The sequence below is a fragment of the Cavia porcellus genome, unplaced genomic scaffold, assembly GCF_034190915.1.
Source record: "Cavia porcellus strain 051 isolate PalLab524CR breed Dunkin Hartley unplaced genomic scaffold, mCavPor4.1 scaffold_23, whole genome shotgun sequence".
NCBI classification, from domain to species: Eukaryota; Metazoa; Chordata; class Mammalia; order Rodentia; family Caviidae; genus Cavia; species Cavia porcellus.
This window is the reverse complement of record NW_026947506.1, coordinates 41,869,158-41,895,356: the sequence shown is the minus strand read 5'-3', so window position 1 is coordinate 41,895,356 and position 26,199 is coordinate 41,869,158. Positions and strand designations below refer to the sequence as shown.

General features: G+C 52.0%; 1 protein-coding gene across 3 annotated transcripts in view; it reads left to right on the top strand.

Annotated features, from left to right (window-relative positions):
* Positions 1 to 26,199, top strand: part of Por (P450 (cytochrome) oxidoreductase) — a 51,556-nt gene that overhangs the window by 23,591 nt on the left and 1,766 nt on the right. The window contains exons 2-10 of one of the 3 annotated variants that reach the window (XM_013152498.3): positions 4,053 to 4,244; positions 19,643 to 19,691; positions 21,632 to 21,760; positions 22,815 to 22,964; positions 23,341 to 23,465; positions 23,757 to 23,846; positions 24,138 to 24,236; positions 25,188 to 25,304; positions 25,382 to 25,500. In XM_013152498.3, the coding sequence (XP_013007952.2) occupies positions 4,066 to 4,244; positions 19,643 to 19,691; positions 21,632 to 21,760; positions 22,815 to 22,964; positions 23,341 to 23,465; positions 23,757 to 23,846; positions 24,138 to 24,236; positions 25,188 to 25,304; positions 25,382 to 25,500 (1,057 nt within the window). In that variant the 5' untranslated portion in view covers positions 4,053 to 4,065. 3 annotated transcript variants of the gene reach the window in all.

Genomic DNA, 26,199 nt, shown 5'->3' with positions numbered 1-26,199 from the left:
CAGTATGTATATTACAATATTCAAAACAGAAATGGCCAGAGGAAATTCCAACTTGATGACTTTGCTCTGTAGTTGCATAATTCTTACATATAGTACAATAATGTACAATAACAAAACTATAGTTCTGTACATCACAATCAACAAATATCACAGTACTATATAAATAAGGGGTATAGTACAAGAAGAGATATTGAGACTGTATAAATAAGATGAACAGAATTGCATAAAAAAATGACAGATTAGAAGTTCAAACAGTCGTTAACCAGGTAGGTGTTAAACAAGGAATATCTGTATCTAGGCCAGGCTGACATTGAACCTGGTGGTCTTCCTGCCTCAGCCTCCTGAGTGCTGGGATTACTAGGATGTGTCACCATGCTGGGCTTCAACATGGCTTTTATTTCCTCACATTTCATTTTGTTGACTCATGTAAATTTTTTTCCCCACATGTCATAATACTGTTTATTCACCTGTTCGCTTCGTTTGCTCCCTGAATAGTTATTGAGCATTAGATAAATGGGGGCTGGTCACACCAAGGTCTGGAGAATGGGTCAAGAGCAAAGAGAGGAAAGCAGCCCCTGGGAGGCTGCAGAGAAGTTGGCCGGAGTGTGGACGTCAGCATGAGGCTGGGGAGCTCGAGGGGGTTTGAATGGTCTTGGGTGGCACATGGGGTTTAAGTGACTTGACCTGGGGTCTCGTTTGTGGCGTCTGCTCCCAGGTGTGTGTATCCTCGTGTGCAAAGCAAGAGTTAAGGATGAACTCCAGGCTCCCTCCCAGCCTCTAGTGAGTCCTTCCCACCCTGGACTGGGCATAAGCACTGCACATGCCCTTCCTTTACCCGGGGAGCTCACACAGCTGGAGCCAGAGGGGTCTTCCCGGGTGGAAGGGCTCCAAGGAGAAGATGGGCGCCTGCAGCCTTCTCGGCTCCCCGCTCCTTGACAGAGGGCAGTGCCCATCCATTTCCTGGTTTCCTCTGTGTGTAGGACTCTGCTCCTGACTCTGCCCTCACGCAGCAGAAGCAGCAAGTGCGGTGTGAGAGACAGGAGAGGGAAGAGGAGTCAGCTCGCCCTGCAGACCTGGGTGTGTGGATCTGGATTGCGTCTTTCACACTGTAAAGCCATTCCAAAATCTGTGTGTGTGCACTGCCAACTGGGCCATCCTGTAGAATCAGGGCAATTTAAGGGCTCGTTCCTTTAATAAACTGATAGGAAGTGCTCATAATATGTCAGTCTGGAACACAGCAAAGTCCTTGCCCTAGTGGGCCTGACCCTGGCAGGCAGAGAACCAGTGTGATAAATTGATGTATGACACTGACAGGTAATGAGAAGTGCTGTGCAGGTGAGGGGAGGGAGCGTGGCCAGGGGGCTGTCGGAGATACTACAGGCAGGCAGTCTCTTAGAACAGTGGCTAGGGACCTGTGTGAAGCCAGGGAGTAAGCCCTCCAGATAACAGGAGAAAGAGAATCCAGGCAGTGTCAATGTGTGCAAAGGCCCTGGGGCAGAAACAGACCCACGTGACCTCTCCCCACGAGGTATGGGGAGAGAGGTGTCTAAGGGCAAGGTCACAAAGTGCTACATACTCTATAGAAGGACTTTAGACTTTTATTAAGCAATCTGAAGCCGATTGAGATTTTGATCAGGCGGTGGTATGATCTAACTTCCTTTTTAAAGGCTACTCTGGCCTTGCTACATAGCAGCCCATCTGTCAGGAGTCTCTTGCAGTGGCCAGGGTGCCAAGAACATGATTACAAAGGTGCAGATTGACCACTGTCCTTGCTGCCCAGCACCCTGTCAACTTAGAAAGCACGTGCAGCGAATGTGCTTGCTCTTCTGAGTTATGCAGCTGGCACCTAAGTGTGGAGAAGCAGTGAGCTGGCTTCGTGGGTGTCTCTCTCCTCTTTGGGGAAATAAGGGGCGCAGGCTGCCTGCGTTAGAAAGGAGGCTGATGGAGAGACAGGAAGTGACACTGACTGCCACTGGACTCCGTATGGGGCCTTTCAGGACCTGCACACGCCTCCTGAGCAAACCCCAGCTGCCTTGGGCAGGCTCTGAGGGGCAGGTACTTCCTGATTCTGCAGGACAGGTCCTTCCAGAGTCTGTCGAAGCAAGTGCCTCTTAGTTTGATTTGCAAAAACTTGACAGAAGTTTGCATGTGTTTGACTGAGATGCTGACTGGGCTGCACAGAGAGATAATAAGTGTGTGTCTAGTACTTACATAAAAACAGTGTTTTCTGAGGACACCACAGTTAAATTTGCTCTTAAAGGTCAGATATCAATAAGGTGCATGCAGCTCATTGTGGAACACTTGCATAGATGTGCGAGTTTGATCCCCAGCACGTAAAACAAAACAACAGCAAAAAAAAAAAGAAAGAAAAAAAGAAAAAAAACCCTCTGAGTTCAAATGAACTCCAGCTGTTAGAAAGTACCCCTGACTAGTGAAAATGCAAAGAACCAGGCCTGAGGACCAGTTCTCTTTGAGTTAGAGCAACAGGACTGACCCCCAGAGCCCTTGGATGCTCTTGTGGCTCAGGGTCAGCCCTGTGGTTTTCTGAAGGCAAAGAAGCCGCCTGAAGTCAGATGAAAACCATCTCCCATGTCTGAGTTGCTGAGATGTGACTCAGGCATCCCTGATTCAGCTGTGGCAAAAGCAACCCACTTGTTCACAGTGCTATTGCACAACATAAATGGTTCAGATTCTGGGGCTGAGCCCGGCCTTGCTGGAAGGAAGGGGTGGAAGTGCCCTGCCTAGTATTCACATCGTGTAAAAGATTTGTCTTCCTGCCAGGTTTCAGTGGTGGATAGGCCGGTTGAACACGAGGCCAGAGGTTGGTGAGTTGAGTGAGGGTCCTAACACCACCTCTGACCCAGCAGTTTGCCAGGATTTGCAAAACAAAGGTTTTTACCTAGGATCAGTTTATTATTGCAAAAGTCACTATAAAAAAGGGCATGGAGGTTGGGTCCAGGAGAGGCCAGATATGAGTTTCAGATTGGCTTCTCCCTGTGGAGTCACAGGGACAATGCTTAATTTTCCTCACGGCAACATGTGGCAACCTGTATGAAGCACAGACGGTCCCTGGCGTCATGCTGGCAGCAGAGCAGTGGCGTACAACCAGTCTGCTTTGCATTTTCCATGTGGTATTCAGTAATTTACATGAGGTGTTCAAGACTTGAGTATCGAGCAGGCTTTGTGTTAGGTGGTTTTACCCAACTGTAGGCTCGTGTAGGTGATATAGGCAATTTAAAGTAGACTGCACTAAGCTGTGATGGTTAGTAGGTTGTGCATACTAAGTGCATTTTTTTCCATCTGCGGCACAGGGAATTGAAGCCAGGGCTTTTGTGCTCAACTACATCCTCAGACCTTTTCATTTTTTATTTTGAGACAAAGACTTTCTAAGTTGCTTAAGTTTCCTAAGCCAGGCTCAACTGTGTGATCCTCCTGCCTCAGTCTCCCAGAGTGCTGGGATTATCTTCCTGCCTGATTATAAACACATTTTTGACTTAATACTTTCAGTTTTTGATGGGATTATCAGGATATAACCCCAACATCAGCAGCAAGTTGAGAAGCTTCTGTGTTGTCAAGCAGGGATGCTCCCTGAGTTTTGGAGTCCAGGGCATCTTGGGGTCAGTTTGTGGACATGGAGTGCTTACACCTGGAAGCTTATTTATTTACTTGGTCTCTAGCACACTTGGCCCTCAAACAGACTCAGCGATTCAAAGCCTGGCATGCAAACCCAGGTGCTCACCATAAGTCTCATTCCTAGCATTAATTGTTTCTAAGACCCAAGTTCTCAGCGATCCAGAGACATTCTTATTAAGCCAGATGTTCTGGGGTTAGAGCTTAGTTCCCAGAGCTCTTCGGGGCCAGCCTTGAAGATACCTGGTCTCTTCGGGGTTTGGGGCAAGCTGGCAGTTGGAGAAGGCTTCTGAGCAGACACCTCCTGCCCAGGGCTCTGCGGTGCTGCAGCCCTGGGGGCGTGATGCTGGGGCTGAAGCATTCAGTGGGTACCCCCACCTGTCTCCTCCCTGCTGACGTCTGCCGTTTCTCTCTCCTGACAGATCTGTGATCAACATGGGGGACTCCCACGTGGACACCGGTGCCACCAGCACTGAGGCAGTGGCCGAAGAAGTGTCTCTCTTCAGCATGACAGACATGATTCTGCTTTCTGTCCTCGTGGGTTTCCTAACCTACTTCTTCCTCTTTAGAAAGAAAAAAGAAGAAATCCCTGAGTTCACTAAAATTTCAACAACGTAAGTGGCACTGCTCGCACCTGCTTTTTCCCTTCTCTTCCTAGTCACCCTTGACGCATCTTTCCAAGCGCCACCCCACACTTCGGCTAGCTATGTTTGTTTCCTACTTGAACTTCACCAAAGCCACTCAGCAGAAAATACCGTTTTACTTTGAGGTAAAAGCTTAAGGCCTTAGCCAGCAAGGGGCGAAGTTGGTTTTGTAAGCAGGTGGCTCACAGAGCTGCCTTTGCATAGAGTTTTACGGTGAGGACATCGTAGGCCTTTTGAATATCAACGAAGAGAGTTGTTTGTGGCTTGTCTTTACTGCTTAATACTTGCAGACTTCTCCTTTGGAGGAGGCAAGCTTAAGCTTAGCGCTTTTAGTTATCAAGACCAACTTTCCTACAGCATTTTGTTGTAGGAATTTGTTAAACTTTCCATAAAGCTTCCTTTTAAGTATAAGTAAAAAAGGGCTTTAGAGTGGTGACATACCAGTAATCTCAGCGCTCTGGGAGGCTGGGGCAGAAGAATGGCCAGTTTAAGTCTACTCTGGGTAACTGAGTGATTGAACAAGACCTTGGCTCAAAATAAAGATCGTTTAAAAAGCAGGGCTGGGCATGGAGCTCAGTGCAAAGGCCCAGTACCATGAGAGAAAAAAGGATGAATTAGTTAAAAACACTGAGGGAATAATGGGACAGATGGCATGTAGATGTGAAAAAGGGATGATGTAGATGTGACCAAGTGACCGTACCCGCCCCAGAACTGATTTCTGCAGGACACATGGGAGATCATTCTGCAGGCCAGAATACTGTGGCCAGAGTCATTGTCTTGCATTTACATTGACTGTGTTTAGTCTCAGACTCAAGAGGCCTGCAGCCAGGTTTGAGTAGGGAGCTGTCAGGGCGAGACTGTGCTCCTGAGCTCAGGGCCCTCTCCAGATTCAGCAGGGGCCAGGGCCTGGTGCAGTGTCTGAGACCCTTCTCCAGCCACAGCTGCTCAGGCTGAGCAGGGTGAGCAGCATGCAGGCCTCTTGCCCAAACTAATTCTGTGTTCCCATTTAGGCAACTAGATTTGCTTTTGCCCTCTCCTCTCACCTCCTTCTCTTGTTTGCTTGCTCTCTTCTTCTCTTTTTCTTTCCTTTCCTTTTTTTTTTTTTTTTTTTTTTTTTGTTGTTGTTGTTGGTGGTGTTGGTGGTGGTGATGCTGAAGATCAGACCTGGGCCTCATGTACACTAAGCATGTGCTCCCTACCACTGAGCTACATCCCAGCCCTGGTTAACACCCTTCCCTCCTAGAAGTTAGTCTTCCATCATTAAAGTAGGTGTTTATAGGTGTTGTAGAATAAAATCCTTGTGCTGATAGGGCATTTATTTTACTTGTTTAAAAACTGGGCTTAGTCTTACCTTCCTCAGTGATTAGCTGAGCAGAGAGATACCACAGTGTTCTAGGGCCACTGTAGCTCACATCTCCAAATCTTTCCAGACTCCTCCTTGAAAATCATTTCCAAGGGGTCTGAGCCACAGAGTCAGGTACAGTCACAGCAGCGATGCCATTTTTCTGTATTAAGGAGCTTTCCCATCAAGGAGACACAATACCTAACATCTGCAACTGAAAATAGAAGTTTGATTTGGCTCACACTTTCAGGAGATTTAGTCCGTGATCCGGTGACTCCAAGGCAGAAAGATCATGGTGGAAGAGTGTGGCAGAGCACAGATGCTTAATACACAGCAGTACAAAGCAGAGCAAGAAAACAGTGCCATAGAAAAAGGGGCCAGACATAGACCCAGGTCAGTCAGGTGGACAGTCTGCCATGACCATCATGGTGCCCACAAGCATGAAGGCTTTGGGCATGGATATTTTAAAGCCAAATCGGGGAGCCAGCTACAGCCTGATCAGCAAGCACCCAGAGTATGGAGAGCCGTAGGAAACTCTTCTGTAGTTACCTCTGCCCCTCTTGTTGGCTTTTGGGCCCCACAGATCCAGGAGGACCCCCGGGTGTTCGGGCGAATCTCCCAGTATGTGGACCTCCTGCTTTCCCTGCCAGTCTAGATGTGGCCTTCTGAACCTCAGGAACCCTCCCTGCTGTTACCAGCCAGTATAGTTGAAGAAGACACTTCAGGGAACCTTCTGGAGATGGTATCCTAGCGGCTGAAGCACTGCTCTCCTGGTACAGATCAGCATCACCCTGGGAAGCCACTCTGCCAGTGAAAGCTTAATACCTCCATGCAGCAGACCACGCATGTAAAGTCTCAGTGACTATGTACCACAGTTTAGAGGAGGAGAGGTTTACTTCAGTTTACGGTTTTTAGAGGATTCAGTCCATGATTGGCTGGCTCTAAGGGATACATGAAGGCCTGGGGGAGACAAGGCAGGTGTGCCGCTCACCTATGTCCCATTTTGTGTTTCGGCAGTGCTCATCCAAATTGCTCCCCTTTCCACACATTTCTGTCCACTTAAACCTTTGGTGAAGGTCCTATTCTGGAGTCTTGGGTTCTCAGCCTTCTTGTCAGTTTGCCTGAGTTTTTTGTATTCTAGGCATGGTGGTCCTTTCCAAGATACATGCACTACAAATACCTTGTCCATGCCACAGCTTTCCCTTTCATTCTTAGTGTCTTGTGCTGATCAGAAGTTCTAAATATAAGCTTAAGCTAATTTCTTAGCCTTTGATGAGTCTTAACCTTCATGGCTTATGCTTTTATTCCCAGTTTAAGAAGTCTTCACCAGGGTTGGGGCATGGCTCTGTGGAAGACCATTTGAGGCCTTGGGTTCAGTCCTAGGCCTGCAGAAAGAAAGAAGGGAAGAAAGGAGGGAGGAAGAAACCTTGAAGTCATGAAGATAATCTTTGTCTTTTCTTCGAGAAGATTGTTTTAGCTTTTATACTTAAAATGGAATCCAGCTGAAACTGCTAAGAGTGTAGCATGCGAATTGGTTTAAGATTCCTTTTGTTCCTCATAACTAGACATTTATTTACATGACTGAACAGTTATGTAAATAGCCTTTCTTTGCCCACTGTGTCAGCCTCACTTTGGATACGACACATGTGGCACCTACGTGAGGGTGGATTCCTGGGCCTTCTGTTTGGCCCAGCTGTAGTTTGTCCTTTCACCAATACCACGGTGATCTGTTTTCTGTGACATCATAGTATTGACTTGGTCTAGACACCCGACGGTCTAAGTCCTCCAGCTTTGTGCTTTAAGATTCTCTTGGCTTTTTCCTCCTTGACATTTCTGTATAAATTTTAGAGCCAGTTCGTCACACTCAAATTCTTAAAATGCAACACCTGCTAGGATTTAGTTGGGATTAGATGGAATTTAGATCCATCTTTGTGAGCCTTCAGGGTCCTGACTAGTTTATCTTCACAGAAGGTCCCTGGGAACTGTGTTCAGTAGCAGGTGGATTTGCCAGGAGGAGCAGTCATGACTGTAACAAATACAGGTGGCTCGATGCTGTCCACTGCCCCCAGAGACATGCGCACCGCTTGCTCCTCTAGATGGAGCCTCAGAGGCCCGGGGATGCCTGGCCTGCAGGGGCAGGCTTGCTTGGGGTGGGGACTTGTTCACATTGGTGGTGTTCCCTTCCTGTCTGTCTGGGGGCCCCACTTTATCACCAGGCTGCCCATTGGAGTAATGCTACCCATGGAATGGCTATTGATTTACAAGTGCTGGGTCCGTATATATGGCTACCTGTGGCAAACTGTGCCTGGGTTTGGTTTACTCAGTATTTAAGACAGGGTTTAAGACGAACGGGGTTTAAGACAGGATCTTGCTGTGTTACTCAGGCTGGCCCTGAACTTACAATGTAGCCCAGACTGGTGTCAAATTTACAGCAGTACTCATGCCTTAGCCTCTAGATTGCTAGGATTACACAGTATTTCTTTTTTAAAGTTTAGTTAAACATTAGGAAGTCTGGCAATATCACACCCCTTCCTTTTTTTGATACCAGGAATTCAGCTCGACCTCATGTTTGCCAGGCAGGCGCTGTGCCACTGAGCTATATCCCTGGCCCTGGCTATATCACCTAACAACCAGACTTCTGGCTTCTTTTTCTTTTTCTTTTGTAGAGAAAAGTAAAGCAAAATTTCAAAACATAATACTAGGAGAGTAACAATGGTTAATACATTTGCATATTATTACCTTTAAACTTGTTAGAGTACAAGATAGCTTCTTTTGAAAAAGGGAAAAAAAAAACAACCAGAGAGGGGAGAAAAAAACAACAACCAGAGGACCTGGTCATGCTGGGCCCAGGGAGATGCTCACAGCACTGAGCAGGGGGGCAGGCCTCGCAGTGTCCCTGTCCCCCATGCTCAGGCCCCTGAGCTTACGGCTGTGGCCCCAGGGAGCTGTGCGGCACTCCTACTCCAGTCTCTGTGCTGCTCCCGGAGCCAGAGGGTGCTGTGAAGAAAAGCAAAGTGCTCATTTTGAGACATTCCGAAGACACCAAAACATGGGACACAGGAAAGTGAGCTGAGACCCCACCACTCGGTTTTAACAAAAGCCCTTCCTAGCCTTCTCAGGACTTTCCCCACCTAGCCCTGCTGCTCGGAGCCTTTGTTTTTCCCCTGTCTTTTTAGACACGGTCTTGCTATGTAGTTCAGGCAGGTCTTGAGCTCACTTTATAGCTCAGACTGGTCTCAAACTTTTAACAATCCTCCTACTGCAGCCTCCCAAGTGCAGGGATTATAGGCGTTCGCCACCGTGTTCTGAGCTATTTTAAAACAATCCCCAGAAATTGTTTTGTCTGAAAGTCTCTGTCCTCTAAACTTGAAGGACTTTTCCTTTACATCAGTGTTGTGCTCACACTCCAAAGACCAGCGCTTGTCTTTCTCTACGTCACATGGCATCAGATTGCTTTTGGCTGGGTCAGGTTTTTTTTTTTTTAGATTTTTAAAAAAAATTTTTTTGAAAGTATACAACAGAACAAGTCAGAATAAAGCCAACTAAGATCGTACAGTGAAATTGATACAGAACTTCACAGCAGGTTACCAGGATAACAGTAATAGGTACCACAGTATATTTTGTTATCTTTATAATAGTTGTTCTTTCAATCCCGTATATCAAAATGAGATGAAATATAGAACACTATAGAACTTATCAAAACAGACTATTGAATAGAGCAGTACCATTAATCAGAAAAGAGCAAAACAGTAATAAAAATATTTGCCTTCAAAGAAATGGTGGAAGGAAGTCCCCCTTATTTGTCATGGTCAACCTCCCAGGAGATGCTCAGATTTCTGGTTCCCATTTGCTAAGGGGCGGGGTGGGGGAGGAGAAGGAGGATACGGGAAGTGGGATATTTGACTCTAGGCCATGTAGCAGGGAGGCAGGATGGTCATTTGTTTTCACAGCGTCCTCAGTTCCAACATGGCGTGGATCTCAGGAGACATGCTGGTTCTCCCCCTGGAAGGGCTGCAGTGGGCCACCCTGCCTCCCCTTACCAGGGAGGGGAGGTGCTTGCTTGGTTTCGGCTGGGTCAGGTTTTGTTTGGAGTTTTTAATAGTGTTTTGTTTTGGAAGTTCAGGATCTAAACAAGACCTATTTAAAATTTTTTTTTTTTTTTTTTTTTTTTTGTCTTTTTCATTTTTATCGGTACCGGGGATTGAACTCATGACCGCCTGCTTGCAAGGCAGGTGCTTATGCCACTGAGCTAAATCCCCAGCCCCTAAACAAGACCTATTTATTACAATTAATAAATTAATAAATCTTTCTCTTTCTTAGGGAATTAGATATATTGAAGTATAATTGACATGCAGTAAAGCCCTTTATGAGCTGGGCAGAGGGGCATGTATCTTTAATCTCAGAACAAGGAAGACTGAGGCAGGAGGATCTTGAGTTTGAGCCTGGCCTGGACTACATAGTGAGATCCATCAACCCCCTCCCCCCAAAATAGCAAAACCCCTTTATCTATACTGTTGAATCTGGAAAACTATGTGTAGCTGAATCGATCAAGATGTAGAGCATTCCATCACTCGCGAGGTCTCCGCGTTCCTTAGCGTCCCCTGCCCTACCGCAGCCCTCAGCCGCTGCAAACACTCATCCTATTTCTGTCCCTGTAGTTGAGACTGTTCCAAAATGTCACATACGTGGAATTCTGTAGCTACACATTCCAGCACCTGACATCTTTTCCTTACACAGTGTCACATCCCTTCCGTAACACAGTGTATTCACTGATTTTTCCACACCCCAGCCGGCCCTGCTTTTCCCGGGGAAGAAACCACATCTGTTAGCCAGTTTCCCACAGTCTGGTTTGCCGATCGCAGCCGCTGGGGGCTGTTTTGGAAAGACACAAAAGACCTCATTTTCCCAAGTGACCTTTATTTTGGGGCACACTCTGACAGAAAATCAAAAAAGTCACTTTTGACAGAGAGCCAGGAGTCAAGGCTGCTGCCATCACTTATGTCCGCTGTTATCTTTCGTTCTTTGCTTTCCTCCCACTAATTTTATGCTGAATTTATCCCTGAGCAATGTTTTCATTTTCCTCTCCGCCTCCTCTTCTGTTTCGGAGCCCTGTGTGCCTCCTTCTGGTGAGAATCGGCTCCGAGCGACAGGGCAGCTCGTGTGCTCCCAGTGTGGTCCCACGGCATGGGTGCTCTGCTCTCCTGGACCAGAGAATGGACACCTGAGTGTACCCTTAGGCTTAGCATCACCCTGCATTTTTAACCATGTGCAGCACAAACTGGGCACTCTTTTGGGACCAGTGACCCTGTGTCCAGCCTCACCATTTGCTCTGGGCACACTGGCTAGCCCTGCCATTGTAACGCCAGAATGGTCAGCACTGGACTTCTGAAGTGACATCTTTCATATACTCGTGGCTTTTAGGGTATGATGCCCTCAGTGGCCTTGGAAATTTCACAGGTGTTTTAAAAGTGAACTGGGAGATCTGGATCTTGGGATTGTCCTGGTTTTGTGGGGTTTTCTGACTCGAGTGAGTAGCAAACTGTTTTCACAGCGCTTCCTGTGTTTGCCAGGTAGGAGGTGAGCCAGAGGTCCTGCCCCTTCCAGCTCAGGGTCACTTTTTCTATACAGCTTTGAACATGCAAATAGTGAGTTTCATGAAGAGAAAAGTCCTGAGGAGGAGACCCCTGCCCTCCGGGCAGTGGCTGGAACCGAGCCCACTGCCAGCACAAGTATGGGCTTGCTGCTTCCAGCTGACTGTTGAGGGGACTTTACTTCCTTCCCTGGTCCCCAGTGAAACCAGGGTGGCTGGTGGCTCTGTTTCTGGGTGCCAGGCATGAGGAGCTCAGGGGATGAAGCAGTGTGTCCTTGAGGGTCCCGTGCAGTTGGAGAAAAGGGTATACAGAGTAACAGGGCTTTCACGACAGGGACAGTGGGCACCCTGAACTCGTGTGTCAGGGATGAGCTAGCACTCTCCAGGGGAAGCTGGGAGGGCTGGGAAAAGGTGCATCTAGGGAGTGGCAGTCAGGGCATAGAGGGACCTGAGGACAGAGGAGGCCAGGAGGAGGGGCCTCCCTTGAGGTATGGATTTGTTTCCCAGCTTCATTGAAATATGATTGATAGATGCAACTTGCATAAATTTAAAGCATACAGTGGGAACCTTTGACCTGGCACAAAAGGGGAGCAAGGGAAGATCCCAGAACCAGAACAGGGCCTTGGTTTGGAGAGAGCTGACCCAGGGCAGGGAATAGGCCAGGGGATGGTGGGCCTGACCCAGCCTTGCTGCCAAGGCCCCTTGTTCATGCCAGAGCCGGGCATAGATAGCAGCACAAGGCCATGAGTCACAGGGCATTCTGTGGCAGGGTCACACAGCCACAGCCCACAGGGTTGTCATCCACGTTCACGTGCGCAGGCTTGATAGGTTGATGGATCAGTCAGCAGGCGCAGCCCAAGGGTCTCTCAACTCACTCCTGACAGTGCCTGCCACCCCATCATGGCCACCCTACCCCTCCTTCACTTCCCCTGGCTGAACACCTCCTCGAGGGCAGTGCCTCTCCTTTCCCGCAAAGTAGCAGTGTCTGTTTTCACTGATACCTGGAAGGTGTTTGGGGACCTCTGAGCCAGCAGGTCAGGCCATTGGGGCCAACGGTGGTTATCCAGGCTGCAGGGATTTGCTCATGGAGCCCTGATCTGCGTGCCTGTGAACGCAGGCTGAAGAGACCTAGAGCTGTGCCTGGACTAACAGCAGCCACTGGAACTGTAGTGCACCCTGGGTGACAAGGCCGAGGCTCCCTGGGAGAGAAGGGCATGAAGTGTTCTTAGGACCTGGTGAGCTGTGTGCAGTGGGGTGGGGGCGGGGAACAGCGACCTGAGCCCCAGGTGCTGCCTGCTATGGCTCTGGATGCTCCCAGACCTGGAACTCAGTCATTGCCCCAGCCCCCAGCTGTGGGTAAAAGCTGCCTCCACTTTCTGGGATCCTCGAATACTAGCAACATACAGATAGTAGGTGCACTAACTCCCATGGCCTTTTTTTTTTTTTGTCTTTAGGCCTGCAGCCTCTCACAGTTACTCCAACCCTCCCCCCGCCTGAGGCCTGGGCCTGGCCCTGGAGAGAGCTGCTGGGTTTTATTTAAACTGAAGCAGACAAAAAAAAAAAAAAAAAACTGAAGCAGAGCCCTTTCGTTTCATAGCCACCGGCCTTTAGGACCCTGACCTTGTACTGCCGGCCTCTGGGGGTAGATAGGGAACATTTAGTGGCGCCATCTGTCTACGGCAGAGGAAGTGACTATCCCATCCTACTGTGACCAGCCTGTCCTGTCTGCTGCCAAGTTTCTAGACCTCTGCCTTTCCCCTCCCCCTCACTACATGGGCTCTGGAGATCTTGGTCACCCGACAACATCAGGCTCTGCAAGGGGCTGTTCAACAGCAGCTTCCCTGTGTGATGCCCAGGCAGGGAGGAAGGAGTCCCTGAAGAAAGCCTGTGCTGGGCAGAAAATTAAATTTGAGTTGCAGGGCTTCTCCACATTGCATGAGCTGGAGAGAGTAGATCAGAGAGGGCATTTGGTTTGTCCAAGGGACTAAGATGGTCTCCTTGTCCTCCCCTCCCCTTCGTCATGCCCACTGCATGATGGTGGACTGCAGCAGACTTCTTGAGCTTGAACCAGACTCCTGCTCCCAATTTGGTGCGCATGGGGGTGGGGGCTAATTAGAACCTTGCGTGCTCCATTCGGGAGCCACGTGGTGTTGGCTCCGAGCTGGGTCCAGCTGCTGCCAGTGCACGGCTTAGCCTCGGGCTTTCTGATGGCTGCCTGTGCTGGGCGCCTTGGAAGGGCTGTCCCTACTGTGTAGTCCCCACTGTGCATGGCAGGAGAGTGAGGTGTATTTGTCCCATGAAGCATGAGACACTCTTAGGTGACACAGAGCCAGTGTCTTGGGCTCCATGGTGGTTTTGTGTGTGTGATGGGAGATAGAGCCAGATCTAATTCAATGTGGTCCCCAGACGCCCTGGCAGCCGGATCAGCCCGCTTCCTTCAGGGCGGCCACCCTGCCATAGCAACTGCACATGCAGGCTGCAGACTGGACGGGCTGGAAGAGCTTTGTTCACAGACAGGACTTCCTTTTTTTTTTCTTTTTAATGGGAAAGGGGGAGGTGTGGGGAGCAGGCCTTGATATAAACAGTTACCAAGGAGACCAAGTTGGGGGCTGGAAAGGTTTTCTCTTTCCCTAGGTCCATACAGAAAAGGGGGGGGGGTTGTGTCCCAGCCGCAGGGGATCACGGGAGGCTGCAGTCTCCAGTCCTGATTCCTTCCTGCTGAAACAGCCAGATGTTGCAGAGTTCTCAAGCTCGTGGAGACGGAGGCAAGCAGGGAGATTCTGAAAGGACTTGGGAGTGTCGGGCAGCACTTTCAAAGTCTTTGGGCTGCTCTAGCACACCGAGGATGGGCAGAGCCGAGCTTGTTGTCTGCTGGTACCCTACCACTTTGCAGCAGAGAGGCAAGATCTTCCTCTTTCTTTAAGGGCTGCAGTTGGGAGCAAGAAGCCATGGGGTGCACATACTCATCTCCGCCGGATGAGCCCACCCTGAGGTCAGTTCCAGGCCCTAGTGCAGCATACGGGACATCCTGTGGTACAGAGGGACTGCTGATGGGCAGGGCCCTGAAGGGATGGAGCCCTGCTTTGAGGGGTTGATGGGCAGAATTGGGCGCTCTGAGGACTGCTCCCCACTGTCTGGGGCTTGGCTGAGTCCGTGCATTGCTGGTCCCCTCCAAGCTTGTATGTCCTTTAATGCTAGCTTCACAGGCTGCATCTTCTGCTTCCTAAGGGAGGGCATTTGGACAGGAGGCTAGGAGGCCCCGTTCACCTGCTCCTTTGCCTGTGAGGGGCCCAGGGCCTGGGAAAACCCAGGTCCAAAGCTCTTGGAGAGGATTAGTCAGGGCAGAGTGGTCCAAGGTGTGGACCCTTGGGTTGCACAGGTGATTTCTGCTTCCCTGAGCCCTGAGCAGGGCCTTGGCATCGGGAGGAAGTTTCCAAGCTGCTCCTTAGGCTCCCTCTTGCCCTGAGATACTGTTCCCACTGGATGTCTGGAAGAGGGGCAGGAGTATAAAGTGCATCCTATCCCCTGGGAAACCAATGAAGGGACAGGCACTGGGCCTCAGAATTTCCTGTTTCTTGGGAAGCTAAGCTCTCAGGCCAGGGAGGGGTCACACTTTGTGGCTGTCCTCTGACATCCTTGGCCAAACCTGCCCTGGCACGCCCCTTGTCACTGCTGGGGCCAGCCCAGCCTGGAGTTGGGCTCTATCCCACTGTGACAAGAGGCTGGCTGCCCCTGATGGCACCCTGGCCAGCCCTGGGATCACCAGAGCCAGAGTCGAGCTTGCCTGCAACTCTGTGGTCTTCATCTAGGGGCGCCTGGCAGCCTGCTTACCTAGCACGGCTTTCTCATTTCCTGTCCCAGTTCATCCCAGCGGCCTTTCCTTTCCCACACTGTTAGCCCTGCCCTGTGGCAGGAGTCATCTAGTCCATCCACGTGTTCAGCACATTCCGTTGGCACTGTCACTGACAGTCTTGGAAGTCACACACTGACAAACCCTGCTTTACATTTTGTCCTTGGGTGTGTACACACAGCCTCCCCTGTGTGTATGGAGGCTCCAGAGGAGCAGGGCTTGTTTCCCCTGATAGCAGGGCCAGGATTTGTGTGGTTCCTGCTGTGATTGTCCCCAGAGCCTGTCTTCCTTCAGCCATCAATGGGCTCTGCAGCCAGACTGGAGGTATGCCTTCTAGCCTCTGCCCTGAGTGCCTACAGGCACTGCTCCCTCTAGAAAGGCAGGGCAAGGGCCCTGGACAGTGGAGTTGTCTCTGGTCATTTTCCTCTGCATATCTATTGGGGTGTAGCTTCCTCGAGAAGAGACAGGAGCTGGCTTTTTGCTGATGTCAGACTCTCAAAGGACCCAGGGCCTTCTCCATTCTCCATTCACCTCTGCCCACTCGATGCTGGGTGGCGGACTTGGGACGAGCCAGCCTGGAAGACCATGATAAGCCTAAGTCACTGTTAGGCTGTGGGCAGATTGGCAAGTGACACTCAGATACCTTTGACCCTCAAAATTATCAGGATGCAAATGAAGCACTTAGAATATATGGCAGAAGGTACCTGTGCCCTAAAGATGGTGACAGATAACAGAGGGCAGGGAAGGTTGTTCCAAAAAGGAGGTCATGCACTGAATGACAGCAGGAGCCTCAGGAGAGGACAAAGGACGGGTGGGCCCATGTAGCCACATGTCCATGTGTCTACTCATAGGAGTGCGGCAAGGAGGTGTGAGAGAGCCGTGTGCAGATTAGGTGGCCTTGTCCCCTCTGCAGCGTCTTCTCTGACTGCAGTCTCCTGGGTGTCAGCGTTCCAGTTGTCCTGACTGCAGGAGCCTTTATGTCAGCCTGTGAATCTGCACTGCCAAAGGGTACCAAATAAAAGTAACTCATCTGATTTTGCAAGGCCCTGTATGGTCCTTGTAGGAAAGGAAGGCCAGGCAAGTTGGAAGGCATTAGCTTCAAAGATCAAAAAGGATTCAGAGTCCCTCAAGCCTGAGAGAGGCCTCTCTTGGAGTCTTAGTGTGGGTCTCCTAGACTTTTGAACACAGTGGGATCCGGTTTGTATTTTTTTCCATTAAGTTTTTTACTGTATTGATTGATTGCGGTGCTAGGATTTGAACTCAGGGCCTCATGTGTGGTAGTCAGGTGCTCGATCACTGATCCCCACAGCCTGCCTCCTCCCTACTGCTTTCTAACCTGGTTTTCTCACCTCATGCACTGAAAACTTCCTGGGACCCAGGGATGCTGGAGGTGATGTGGCTGCACCAGCCCTGAGTGGCCTCTCCTCTACTTTTGGATCTTTGAGATATCTTCCCTCCTCCTTTCAAACTTATAAAATTATTTCCAGTTTTAAAAAACCACAGACGTTGGGACAGTGAGGGAAGCCATCTTGGCCCTGTCCTTGCCCTGGGACTAGTTAGGATCCTTCCTGCACCAGAGGAGGAGCCGCGCACACCCAGCTGGCGTCTCCAGGCCTGGGTTCTTCTTCCTGGCCGGCTTTCCGTTACACCCGAGTTGGTGTGTTCGGTGCCGCAGTGGCTTGGGTTCTTTTGCCCCGCTTTTCGCCACTGTTTTAAATGTCACTAGAGTTTCTGCCCCAGTAAAATTAAGATGCACCGTTTTTAAAGTGTACAATTCACTGGCCTCTAGCACATCCCCAAAATTGTAGGAGCATAGCTGCTTATTGAAACCCACGGCAGTGCCTCTGAAGGAACCAGTTCTGGCCACCATCCCTGCCTGGGTCCCTCCCGTGTTCTGCCCCTTCGCATTTGCCTGTTCGGGACGCTTTGTGTGAGTGGAAGTCGTGTCCAGTTCTGTGGCTCCCTTTTCCACGTGTTGTTTGCGAGGCTGCTGACAGCTTGGTGGCCTCACATTGAATCTCTGTAAGAGCACCGGCCGTACGCGTGGTGGCCTTGGAGCCCGCACCGCAAGCCTGCTGCTCCTTCCGCGTTCTGGGTTAGGCTGCCAGTAAGCAGCAGCGCCCTGAACCTGTGTCGATTTGTGGGCAGAGCCTGGACGTGGGAGCCGAGACGTCCAGGCACAAAGCCCCTTTGGATTGTGAGTTGCAGTCCCACATGGGCAGAGGAAGGGGCAGACCCCGAGGGTCTCCATTGCCCTCTTGCTGCGACCCTGCCAAGAATCTCTCCCTTCACCTGATCTTCCTTGTAACCGTGGCTGGCTCTGCCCACACGTGGACACTGTCCTTTCTTTGTGCTAGGGCTTGGTGGCCCTTTGTCGTGCATCCAGGCTGCAACCTGGCAGGTGGCCCAGTAGTGTGACAGTGACTACGACCCATAAGACCACCTGCCACGTGCCACACACTAGACTCGGTCCTTTATATGCTGCTGCTTCTGGCACCGGGAGTTACTATTCCCACACACTGGCTGAGGGCTGATGAAATCCCTGGTCCTTCACTGGGCTGGGAAGTACTCCTGGGTCCGCCCCACCCCGGAACTTGTCCCCTGGCCTTGTCACCTCCCAGGCCTGACAACTTGGTCGTGGGGGGGGAGGTCTAGAAAGCAGATCGTATGCACAGCTCACGTGTAAACGTCATTGATCTGTGACATCAGTGTCACAAGGACATCTCTGTGCTGCTTCGTGTGGGATGGGTGATTCTAGCCATGTGAACAGGTCATTCCCAGCACTCCTCCTGTCCCTTTCCCCGGGATAACTGCTCCTGACTTCTGTTCCTAGGTTGATCCCCCTGTGTGAAGGTCAGCAGGACTCCTGCCGATGTGCTCTCCCCAGCTTCCCCTACCCCAGTGGTTCCAGCTGTGGCACGAGTCCTGGCAGCTCAGCCCTTCCTCTGTATGCACGTGGCCTGGGCCGAGGGCACTGTCCTGTGCAGTGTGTCTGTGGTACCAGGGTGTGGTCATGCACTCTGAGGATGCCAGAGAGAGTTGCGGGGCTCTAGGTTCAGCTCAGTCCCGCTGTAAAAAGCCCTGCCATGCAGTGTTCCAGCATGGCTGGCCCAGCTTGTGCCTATCCCACTGCACCCACAGGGCACTGGCGTCGATTGCCCCACGGCTTCCCCTACTTGGGCTGTGCGGGTCTTGCCCAGTTCAGCCATTCTGCTGAGTGTGTAACCTATCTCACCGCATTCTTCACTTCCCTTGCTCTGGGAACCAGTACATTGACAGCCTCCACAGGCATTCTCTGTGCTTTTAGAGGCTGTCCTTAAGAAAGGACCTGTTCATGCCGGGGATTTAGCTCAGCAGCATTAAGTGCCTGCCTGGCAAACATGAGGTCATGAGTTTGATCCCCGGTATCAAAATTTTACAAAGACCTGTTCAAGGCTGGCCAGTTTTTGTTGGGTTGTTTGTCTTTGGATTATTTGTAGAGATTTCTTATGTTCTCCACTGACATCCTTTGCCGATACATGTGTGTTGCAGATATGTATCCCATGCTGTGGCTTGTAGTTTGTCTTCATTTTTTGGTTTTTGGTTTTGTGGTTGTGTGTGTATGTATTTGAGACTGTATCTTCTACCTTGCCTAGGTGGGCCTTGAACTTGCTATGTAGCCAAGGCTGACATCCAGTTTACAACTCTACTGCCTCAGCCTCCCAAGTGCTAGGATTACGGGAAGGTGCCACCATGCCTATCTTAAATGGAAGCAACCATAATTTAGTGTACAGGCTTGTCCCTTGGTTCAGAATAGCCTTACTTCAGACATCCTCATGATTTTCCACCAGAGAAAGTTGTTTCCCATCCTGCTGTCTCAGGCCAGGATTTAGCCTTGTCCAGTTTGAGCCCTGGATGAGACCCTGGGGCTGGGTGACCCTCTACCCTGCGGCAGGGGCAGAGGGAAGGGGACGAGAGGGAAGCAAGGCCAGAGGCCTGGTCAGTCCCAGTCGGTCCTGAAGCTGATGTGCCGGGCTGCGCCCTGCAGGGGACCGAGAAAGGGGACTGGAGGGGACCTTAGAAAAGAAGCCCAGCGAGCTGATAGGTGAGCAGGGCCTGAGTGAAGAGCAGCGATTTGGTGGTGTGGAGGGTGGAGCTGAAGGGTAGAGAAAGGGTGAAGGTTCAATCCCAAGAACGGTCGCACAGGGAGGGGTGCTGGGAGCGGGAGTGACTGGCAAAGCTGCGGACAGATTCTGGGGGGACTTGTGTACCCCATTCTGTGGGAGCCATAGAAGGCTTTAGAGTAGGGGAAGCAGGGTGAGACTCCTCGTGGCTGTGTGAGGCAGATTGGGTGAGAATAGGCCGAGTGTCCTTGACTCCTTCCTGTTCGAGGGATGCAGGTTCTCATCTGCCGGGGGCAGGTGGTCTTGGCTTTGCAGGGTCTTGGGATTACAAGCGGGAGTCCCAGTGCTGGACCGGAGGCCAGATGCAGGCTTAGCCACTGGGGAGTGGCACAGAGGACCACAGGAACGACGCCACCCTGCTGTTACGGGACACCTCCATCCCGTGACAGTGCAGCCCACACCCATTGGACACTTGTTTTGCAGGACCTCCTCTGTCAAAGAGAGCAGCTTCGTGGAAAAGATGAAGAAAACGGTGAGTTCTGCTTCCCTTCTTCTCAGTGAGTCCCAGGTGGGGTCGAGGGGGCAGAGGGGCTCCTTGGCCCCTGTGTGCCTGCGCCTCTGCCAGACCCCCAGAGCCTCTGCTCGCTGTGGGAACACTGGCTTTGGGTTTTATGAGCTTTTTTTCCCTTTTCTTTTGGTCATTTTGAGACAGGGTCTCACTATACAGTTCAGGCTGGTCTTGAACTCACTTTGTAACCCAGGCTGGCCTCAAACTTGCAGAGGTCCTCCTGCCTCAGCCACCACCATGCCCAGTCTATGAACTTTTACATCTTGAACAAAGCAAAGCAATAGAATAGACCTTACTCTTGTTATCAGAATTTAGACTAAAATGACATTTCAGTGTAACTCAGATTTGCTTTTTTCTTATGAGTGAGATTAAGGAGATTTTCATAATTTAGATGTGTGGGTTTTTTTCTTTTATTCCTTTTTGATAGATTCTTGGTCCTTTTTTCTGTTAAGATTGACTTTTTTCAAGGAACTGTTTAAGAGTATGAAGATGATTAACCCTTAGATTATGGTGTGAATTTAAAATACTTTGTCTAATAGTTTGCTTTGAGTTGCCTTTTCCTAGTTTTGTATATTTTGCTATGTGAAAGTTACACAGGCAGTTTTATTCGTTTTATGATTTCTGTGTCATAATTTGAATGGCCCTCCTCCCACTAAAGAGATGAAAGTATTCATTCGTTTTTCTTATAGTGCTTTTTATGGTTTTTCATGCCTCAGATTGCATATTTGGGAATTAATTCTGGTATAAGATATGAGATACGGACATAATCTGCACCGTATGTATGTAGTGTTGAGGACTGAGCCCAGGGCCTTTGTACTGAGCTGTGTCCTAGCCCTTTTTATTTTTTAAGACAGTCTCACTAAACTGCCCAGGCGAGACATGAACTTGCAGTCCTCCTGCCTCAGCCTCCCAAAGTGGCCATTCTGCTTTTTCACACAGCTGTCTAAATAACCATGTGACAGAACCCATCTCTCCTCTGCCCCCGGTTTGAAATGTCTTTATTATACGCTTAATTACCGTATATTCCTGGGTCTGTTTTTTTATTTCCTTGATCTGGCTGTTTACATCCAGCACTGTCTGTTTTATAATTGAACTTTATACTTTGACAACCGAGTAGTGCTGGGCTCTGTCCATCCACCCCATTGCTGTTATTTTTCAGAGATTTCCTGCATTTATTTCATGTATATGTATTTATTTGGGGTAATAGCTTTATTGAGACATAATTATGTGCCACACAGTTGCCTGCTGTGAAGTTGCCAAGCCCCAAGCTACGTTTTTATTTTTTTATTTTTTGATACTGAGGATCAGACTCATGATCTTGTGCTTGCCAGGCAGGTGCTTACACTACTGAGCTAAATCCCCGGCCCTGAGCTGTGTTTTTAATGCACTCTTGGTGCTGGGTGTCAACTAGGGGCCTCAGTGGACCTGGCCATCTGCATCAGGCTGTGGCCTCAGCCCACGTGTGCAGATTTTTTCTTGTCGTTAGTCCCCAGACAACACAGCATCACAGCTCTTCTCATGGCATTCACCTCCCATCGGCTGTCATGAGTAGCTGAGATGCTCTGGGTTTCATCCAGAGGAAGGGAGGCTGGGAAGTCCCCGCGCTGCACGCCGCACACACTGGCTGTGCACATTTTTGGTTCCGTCCTTCCTTTTTCACTTAACATCACCTTGTGTCTTTCCTGTGTTACTTGAAAGTGTGTCGAAGCACCGTCCTGAGCAGCGTGTGTGTGATTGCCTTGCTGGCTCTGGCCGGCGCCCCTGGGTGATGTGTGCCCTCCTCCACCACAATGGCAATGACAGGTGCCAGCCCCAGAGTGGCTTGGACAGGACTAGAGGCTGGGGTCCCTTGGGGACCCTCTTCCCCATCCCTGAGCCCCCCCCCCCATGCCTGCCTTCCCCAGGGGAGGAACATCATCGTGTTCTACGGCTCCCAGACGGGCACCGCTGAGGAGTTCGCCAACCGCCTGTCCAAGGATGCCCACCGCTACGGCATGCGGGGCATGGCGGCGGACCCCGAGGAGTATGACCTGGTAAGCGCCTGCCCTGGCCTGCCAGCAGTGTCACAACGTCCTTCCACTCGGGGGTGTAGAGAGGCTGAAAGATGGAACTCGCCTTTCAAGGGACAGACGGGAACAGGTGTCGCTGGTTACTTGTCTGGCAGCTGCCACCAGGCTTCTTGCCAGGCCCAGTAATGCCAGCCCTGCGCACTCGGGTGTGGACCCTGACACTGCACATCCCCCACTGCTGGGTGGGGGAGCTCTGGGCAGCCCCCAGTGCGACTTGGATGGGGTCATCTGCACGAACCCTCCAGCTGGCCTTGTGCTGGGTGGTTGTGGATTAGTGGAGCAGGCATGGGACAGGAACTAAGGGGAGAGGGTGACATGGGAGGGTGGGAGGACTGGGGAACCTGGACAGAAGCTGAGGATCCCATTGCTCCTCTCGGCCACTATAGGACAGAGTCCCTGAGGGCTGGGAGTGACAAAAGGTCGATCCTCTGACTCCGTATGACTGCACAGCTCAGGAGACTGCCTACTGGGCTGGGAGGGGGGCTGGTGACAGCAGGACCCCAGCCCCAGAGGAGGAGGCAGTGGTCAGGGAAAGGCGTCTGACCCTCGGGCGCATCCAGCAGAGGGTCCTGCACAGGGTCCTAGCCTGTCATCGCAGGGCCAGCTGCAGGGACAACCCCATCTTAAGTTCATCTCACAGGTGCACCTTCCCTGCCCTCTGCCCTGGGTTGCCACCACTAGTTCACCTCCAGGCCTTCTCTGAGGTTATGAGAAATGGGCACACATTTACCATGGCCACTGGTGCCCTAAGAAGCCACCCATCCCCTGCCTCTGCTCACCCTGCCCGCCTGACAGCCAGCTCTCTGTCCCACTCACCTGGCCCAGTGCTAGCCCCTCTGCCATCCCTAACTGCTCGGTGCCACTCTCAGACAGTTGTTCCCTCTCTAACCCCCACAGCCCCCAATACCCGGCAGGGAGCCCCTGAGCCAGGCTGGCCTCACTGGAGCTGCCGTGGCAACCTGTGGGCCTGACTCAGTGCAGGCTGTCATGGCGGCATTGGCCCTTCCTGTTGTTCCAGGCCGACCTGAGTAGCCTGCCGGAGATAGACAACTCGCTGGCGGTTTTCTGCATGGCCACCTATGGTGAGGGGGACCCCACCGACAACGCCCAGGACTTCTACGACTGGCTGCAAGAGACGGACCTGGACCTCTCTGGTGTCAAGTACGCGGTAAGTCTCCCACAACCCCTGTGGGTGCACTGTACCTGCATGCTCCCCTACTCCCTGGATCCTCATGCCAGTAAGGATACCCTCCTGCTGCTTCCCCCATAGGCCCTTGCCAAGGCAGGGTAGCTTCCGGGGACCGGCTGCTCATGCCTAGGGGACAGGCTGCTCGTGCCTGTGTCCTCTTCTGCCCTGGGCCCACCACCATGAATGCCTGTCCTCCCATGTTCGCAGCCATCCCAAGTCCCAGGGGACATTAGTCCCTGGAAACTAAGGGCAGGAAGGCATGGCAGGGTGACGGAGTGAGGCTGGCACGGAGGGCGGGACACAGGCTCCTTGGAATTGAGGCTGTGAGGACAGAGCCGGCTGTCTGTCCACACAGGTGTTTGGTCTCGGGAATAAAACCTATGAGCACTTCAATTCTATGGGCAAGTACGTGGACCAGCGGCTGGAGCAGCTTGGAGCGCAGCGCATCTTCGAGCTAGGCCTAGGCGACGATGACGGGAAGTGAGTGTCCCCACACTCAGCTGCCCACGGGCCCAGCCGCAAACATAGGGAGGAGCCATGGGAGGAGCAATGTGGAACCCAGGCGGGCACAGACCTCTGTGTCAGCTGGAACTGGGATGAGCAGCTCTGCCTCCTGCCTACACCCCCCACTGCCTGAACAGCTCAGACTGGCAAGCCCCTGTGGTTGGCATAGACACTAATGAGTGGCTACAGGGGCATAGCCGTTGGGGCAGGGGCCTCCCGGGGAGGGCCAAGTTGGCCTGGCCCTGGCTCACCCTCTCCTCACCCCAGCTTGGAGGAGGACTTCATCACGTGGCGAGAGCAGTTCTGGCCGGCTGTGTGCGAGTTCTTTGGGGTGGAGGCCACTGGAGAGGAATCCAGGTGAGTGTGGAGGCCTTGGGGGCCTGTGCCCAGCAAAGGCTTGCCCAGGGTGGCACTGGGGACTGGGGACGTGGTGATGAGAGGTCGGCAGCAGCTCAGTCAGAAGGCCTATGGCTCTGAGGGTGCCTGGGGTCAGGGTAGGGTCTTTTGTTTCTGTCTACAGAATCAGCAGGATAGCACACCTGTCCTCACCCATGTGCTGCAGGCCCTCGGTGCCTCAGTGTCCTCACCAGCACTGACCCCTGCAACTCCCCCAGTCCTCCGACCCCACACTCGGTCTCCCCTCTGCAGCATTCGCCAGTATGAGCTCGTACTCCATGCGGACACGGACCCGGCCAAGGTGTACACAGGCGAGATGGGCCGCCTGAAGAGCTACGAGAACCAGAAACCGTGAGTAGGGGGGGCGGCAGGTGGGGCCTGTGGCCCTGTGGTCCCCAGGGGCCCCACACCTCAGGCAGCTGTGTAGCCCCTGCAGGGCCAACCCATGAGTGGGTGCAGTGGGGCACCCGTGGTTTCATGTCCACTGCCCAGCAGGACATGAGAGTCAGGTGGCAGCTGCAGCCAGAACCCCGGAGCCCCTGCCTTGGTGGGGCCGGCAGGGCAGTCTGGGGAGAGCTGCCCTTGCCCCGTGTGTGCTTCATTCACTTTGGCATCTTGCTCTGTAACGCGCTGTGCCCAGCAGGTGGTTGAGGGAGAGCAAGGTCAATGCTGAGTCTAGGTTAAACCTTAGCAGAAGGGCTCATTTCCTCATACCCCACCTCAGCACATGGACTTTCTTCTCCAAAAGCATAACGTTCCTTCCTTGGGCCCTTGTACCAGCGTGCTGCCCACATCCCTGCTAGAGCTCCCCAAGTGTCCTGGTACTGCTGAGTCAAGCCCAGCAGCCTTGCTGTGGCTACTCCAGTGGACATGGCCCAGCTGGGTCAGAACCTGCATCCTGGAGCCTCCTAACCCTCGTGGGGTCCTGGCACATGTGGGAGGGAGGGTGCCCAGTCTGTCAAGGAAGGGTCCCCTCCAGCATGGCAGTCTTTGAGAGCAGAGCGGCCACCTTGAGAGCAGAGCGTGGCGACCTCACAGCTGTTCTAGGCTTGGCCTGTTTCCTCATCTGATAGTAGGGGTGCTGATCATCCCCTAGCTCTGCCTACTCTTTCACCTGGGTTGATTAATAGCTGGATGGGGCTGAGACAGCCCTTGACATAACTTGTGAGGTTTCTTGGAGGCCCAGTGGGGCCTCCAGCCAATTCTGGTTCCATCTTCCCCATAACCAGAGGGTCCCCTGGGGACAGAGAGATTCAGATCAGAGCCCCAACCAATCATGGAGCTTCTTTTCTCCCCACCCAGCCCCTTCGATGCCAAGAATCCATTCTTGGCTGCCGTCACCACCAACCGGAAGCTGAACCAGGGAACTGAGCGACACCTCATGCACCTAGAATTAGACATCTCAGACTCTAAAATCAGGTACCTGTGGCCTCCCGCCTCCCCAGCAGCACTCCCATGTGGGTGGAGAGCCCCCCTGAGCTTGCATCTGCCTCCAGGTATGAATCCGGGGACCATGTGGCCGTTTACCCAGCCAACGACTCCAACCTTGTCAACCAGCTTGGGAAGATCCTGGGTGCTGACCTGGATGTTGTTATGTCCCTGAAAAACCTGGACGGTAAGTCCTGGCATTGAGTCCCCTTGGCCAGACCCCCGGCTGGGCTTCTGCTCAGGCCTGTAGCAGGGCAGGGAGGACCCTTCAGCCCCACACTGGGGGACACTGCACAGCTGCAGGGTCTACACTCCCATCACTGTCACAGTTGGAGGAAGAAGGGTGCTTGAGCTCTCTGAAGAAAGCCAGGGAGATTCCTAGCCACTGGAGGCCAACGCCTGGGCTCAGGCCTGGCTTCACATCCACCTGCTACTGCCTGCTTCTGGGCCCCCACTCCTTGCTGGCACAGGCAGGGGCTGGAGACCCCCAGCCACTCTTCTGGGTCCCTTCAGGGCACTCAGCCCCAGGAAGTTTGAGATGTGTGGCTGCCCGCTGGGTACCCTGTGGCCCATGCCAGAGCTGTCCCCTCCCTCGTTTCTGAATCAGCTCCCATGGAGCATAGGAAAAGGAGCCCCTTTTTCTCAAACCCTTTAAGGCCCCACAGGCCCCACGCCTCCTCTGAGGCACATCGCTGCTCAGTGCCATCCCACTGACACCGACTTCCTGTCTGGCTTGAAGCCTCAAGGCAGAGCACTGAAGCCCAAGGCTTTTCCCTGGGCCCAGGTGGCACCACAGAGGGCACCTGGTTTGCCATACGCTGGGTGCCTGCTTCCTACAGTGCAGGCCTAGAGCTCCCTCCCGGCGTGGCCATTCACTCCACCTGGC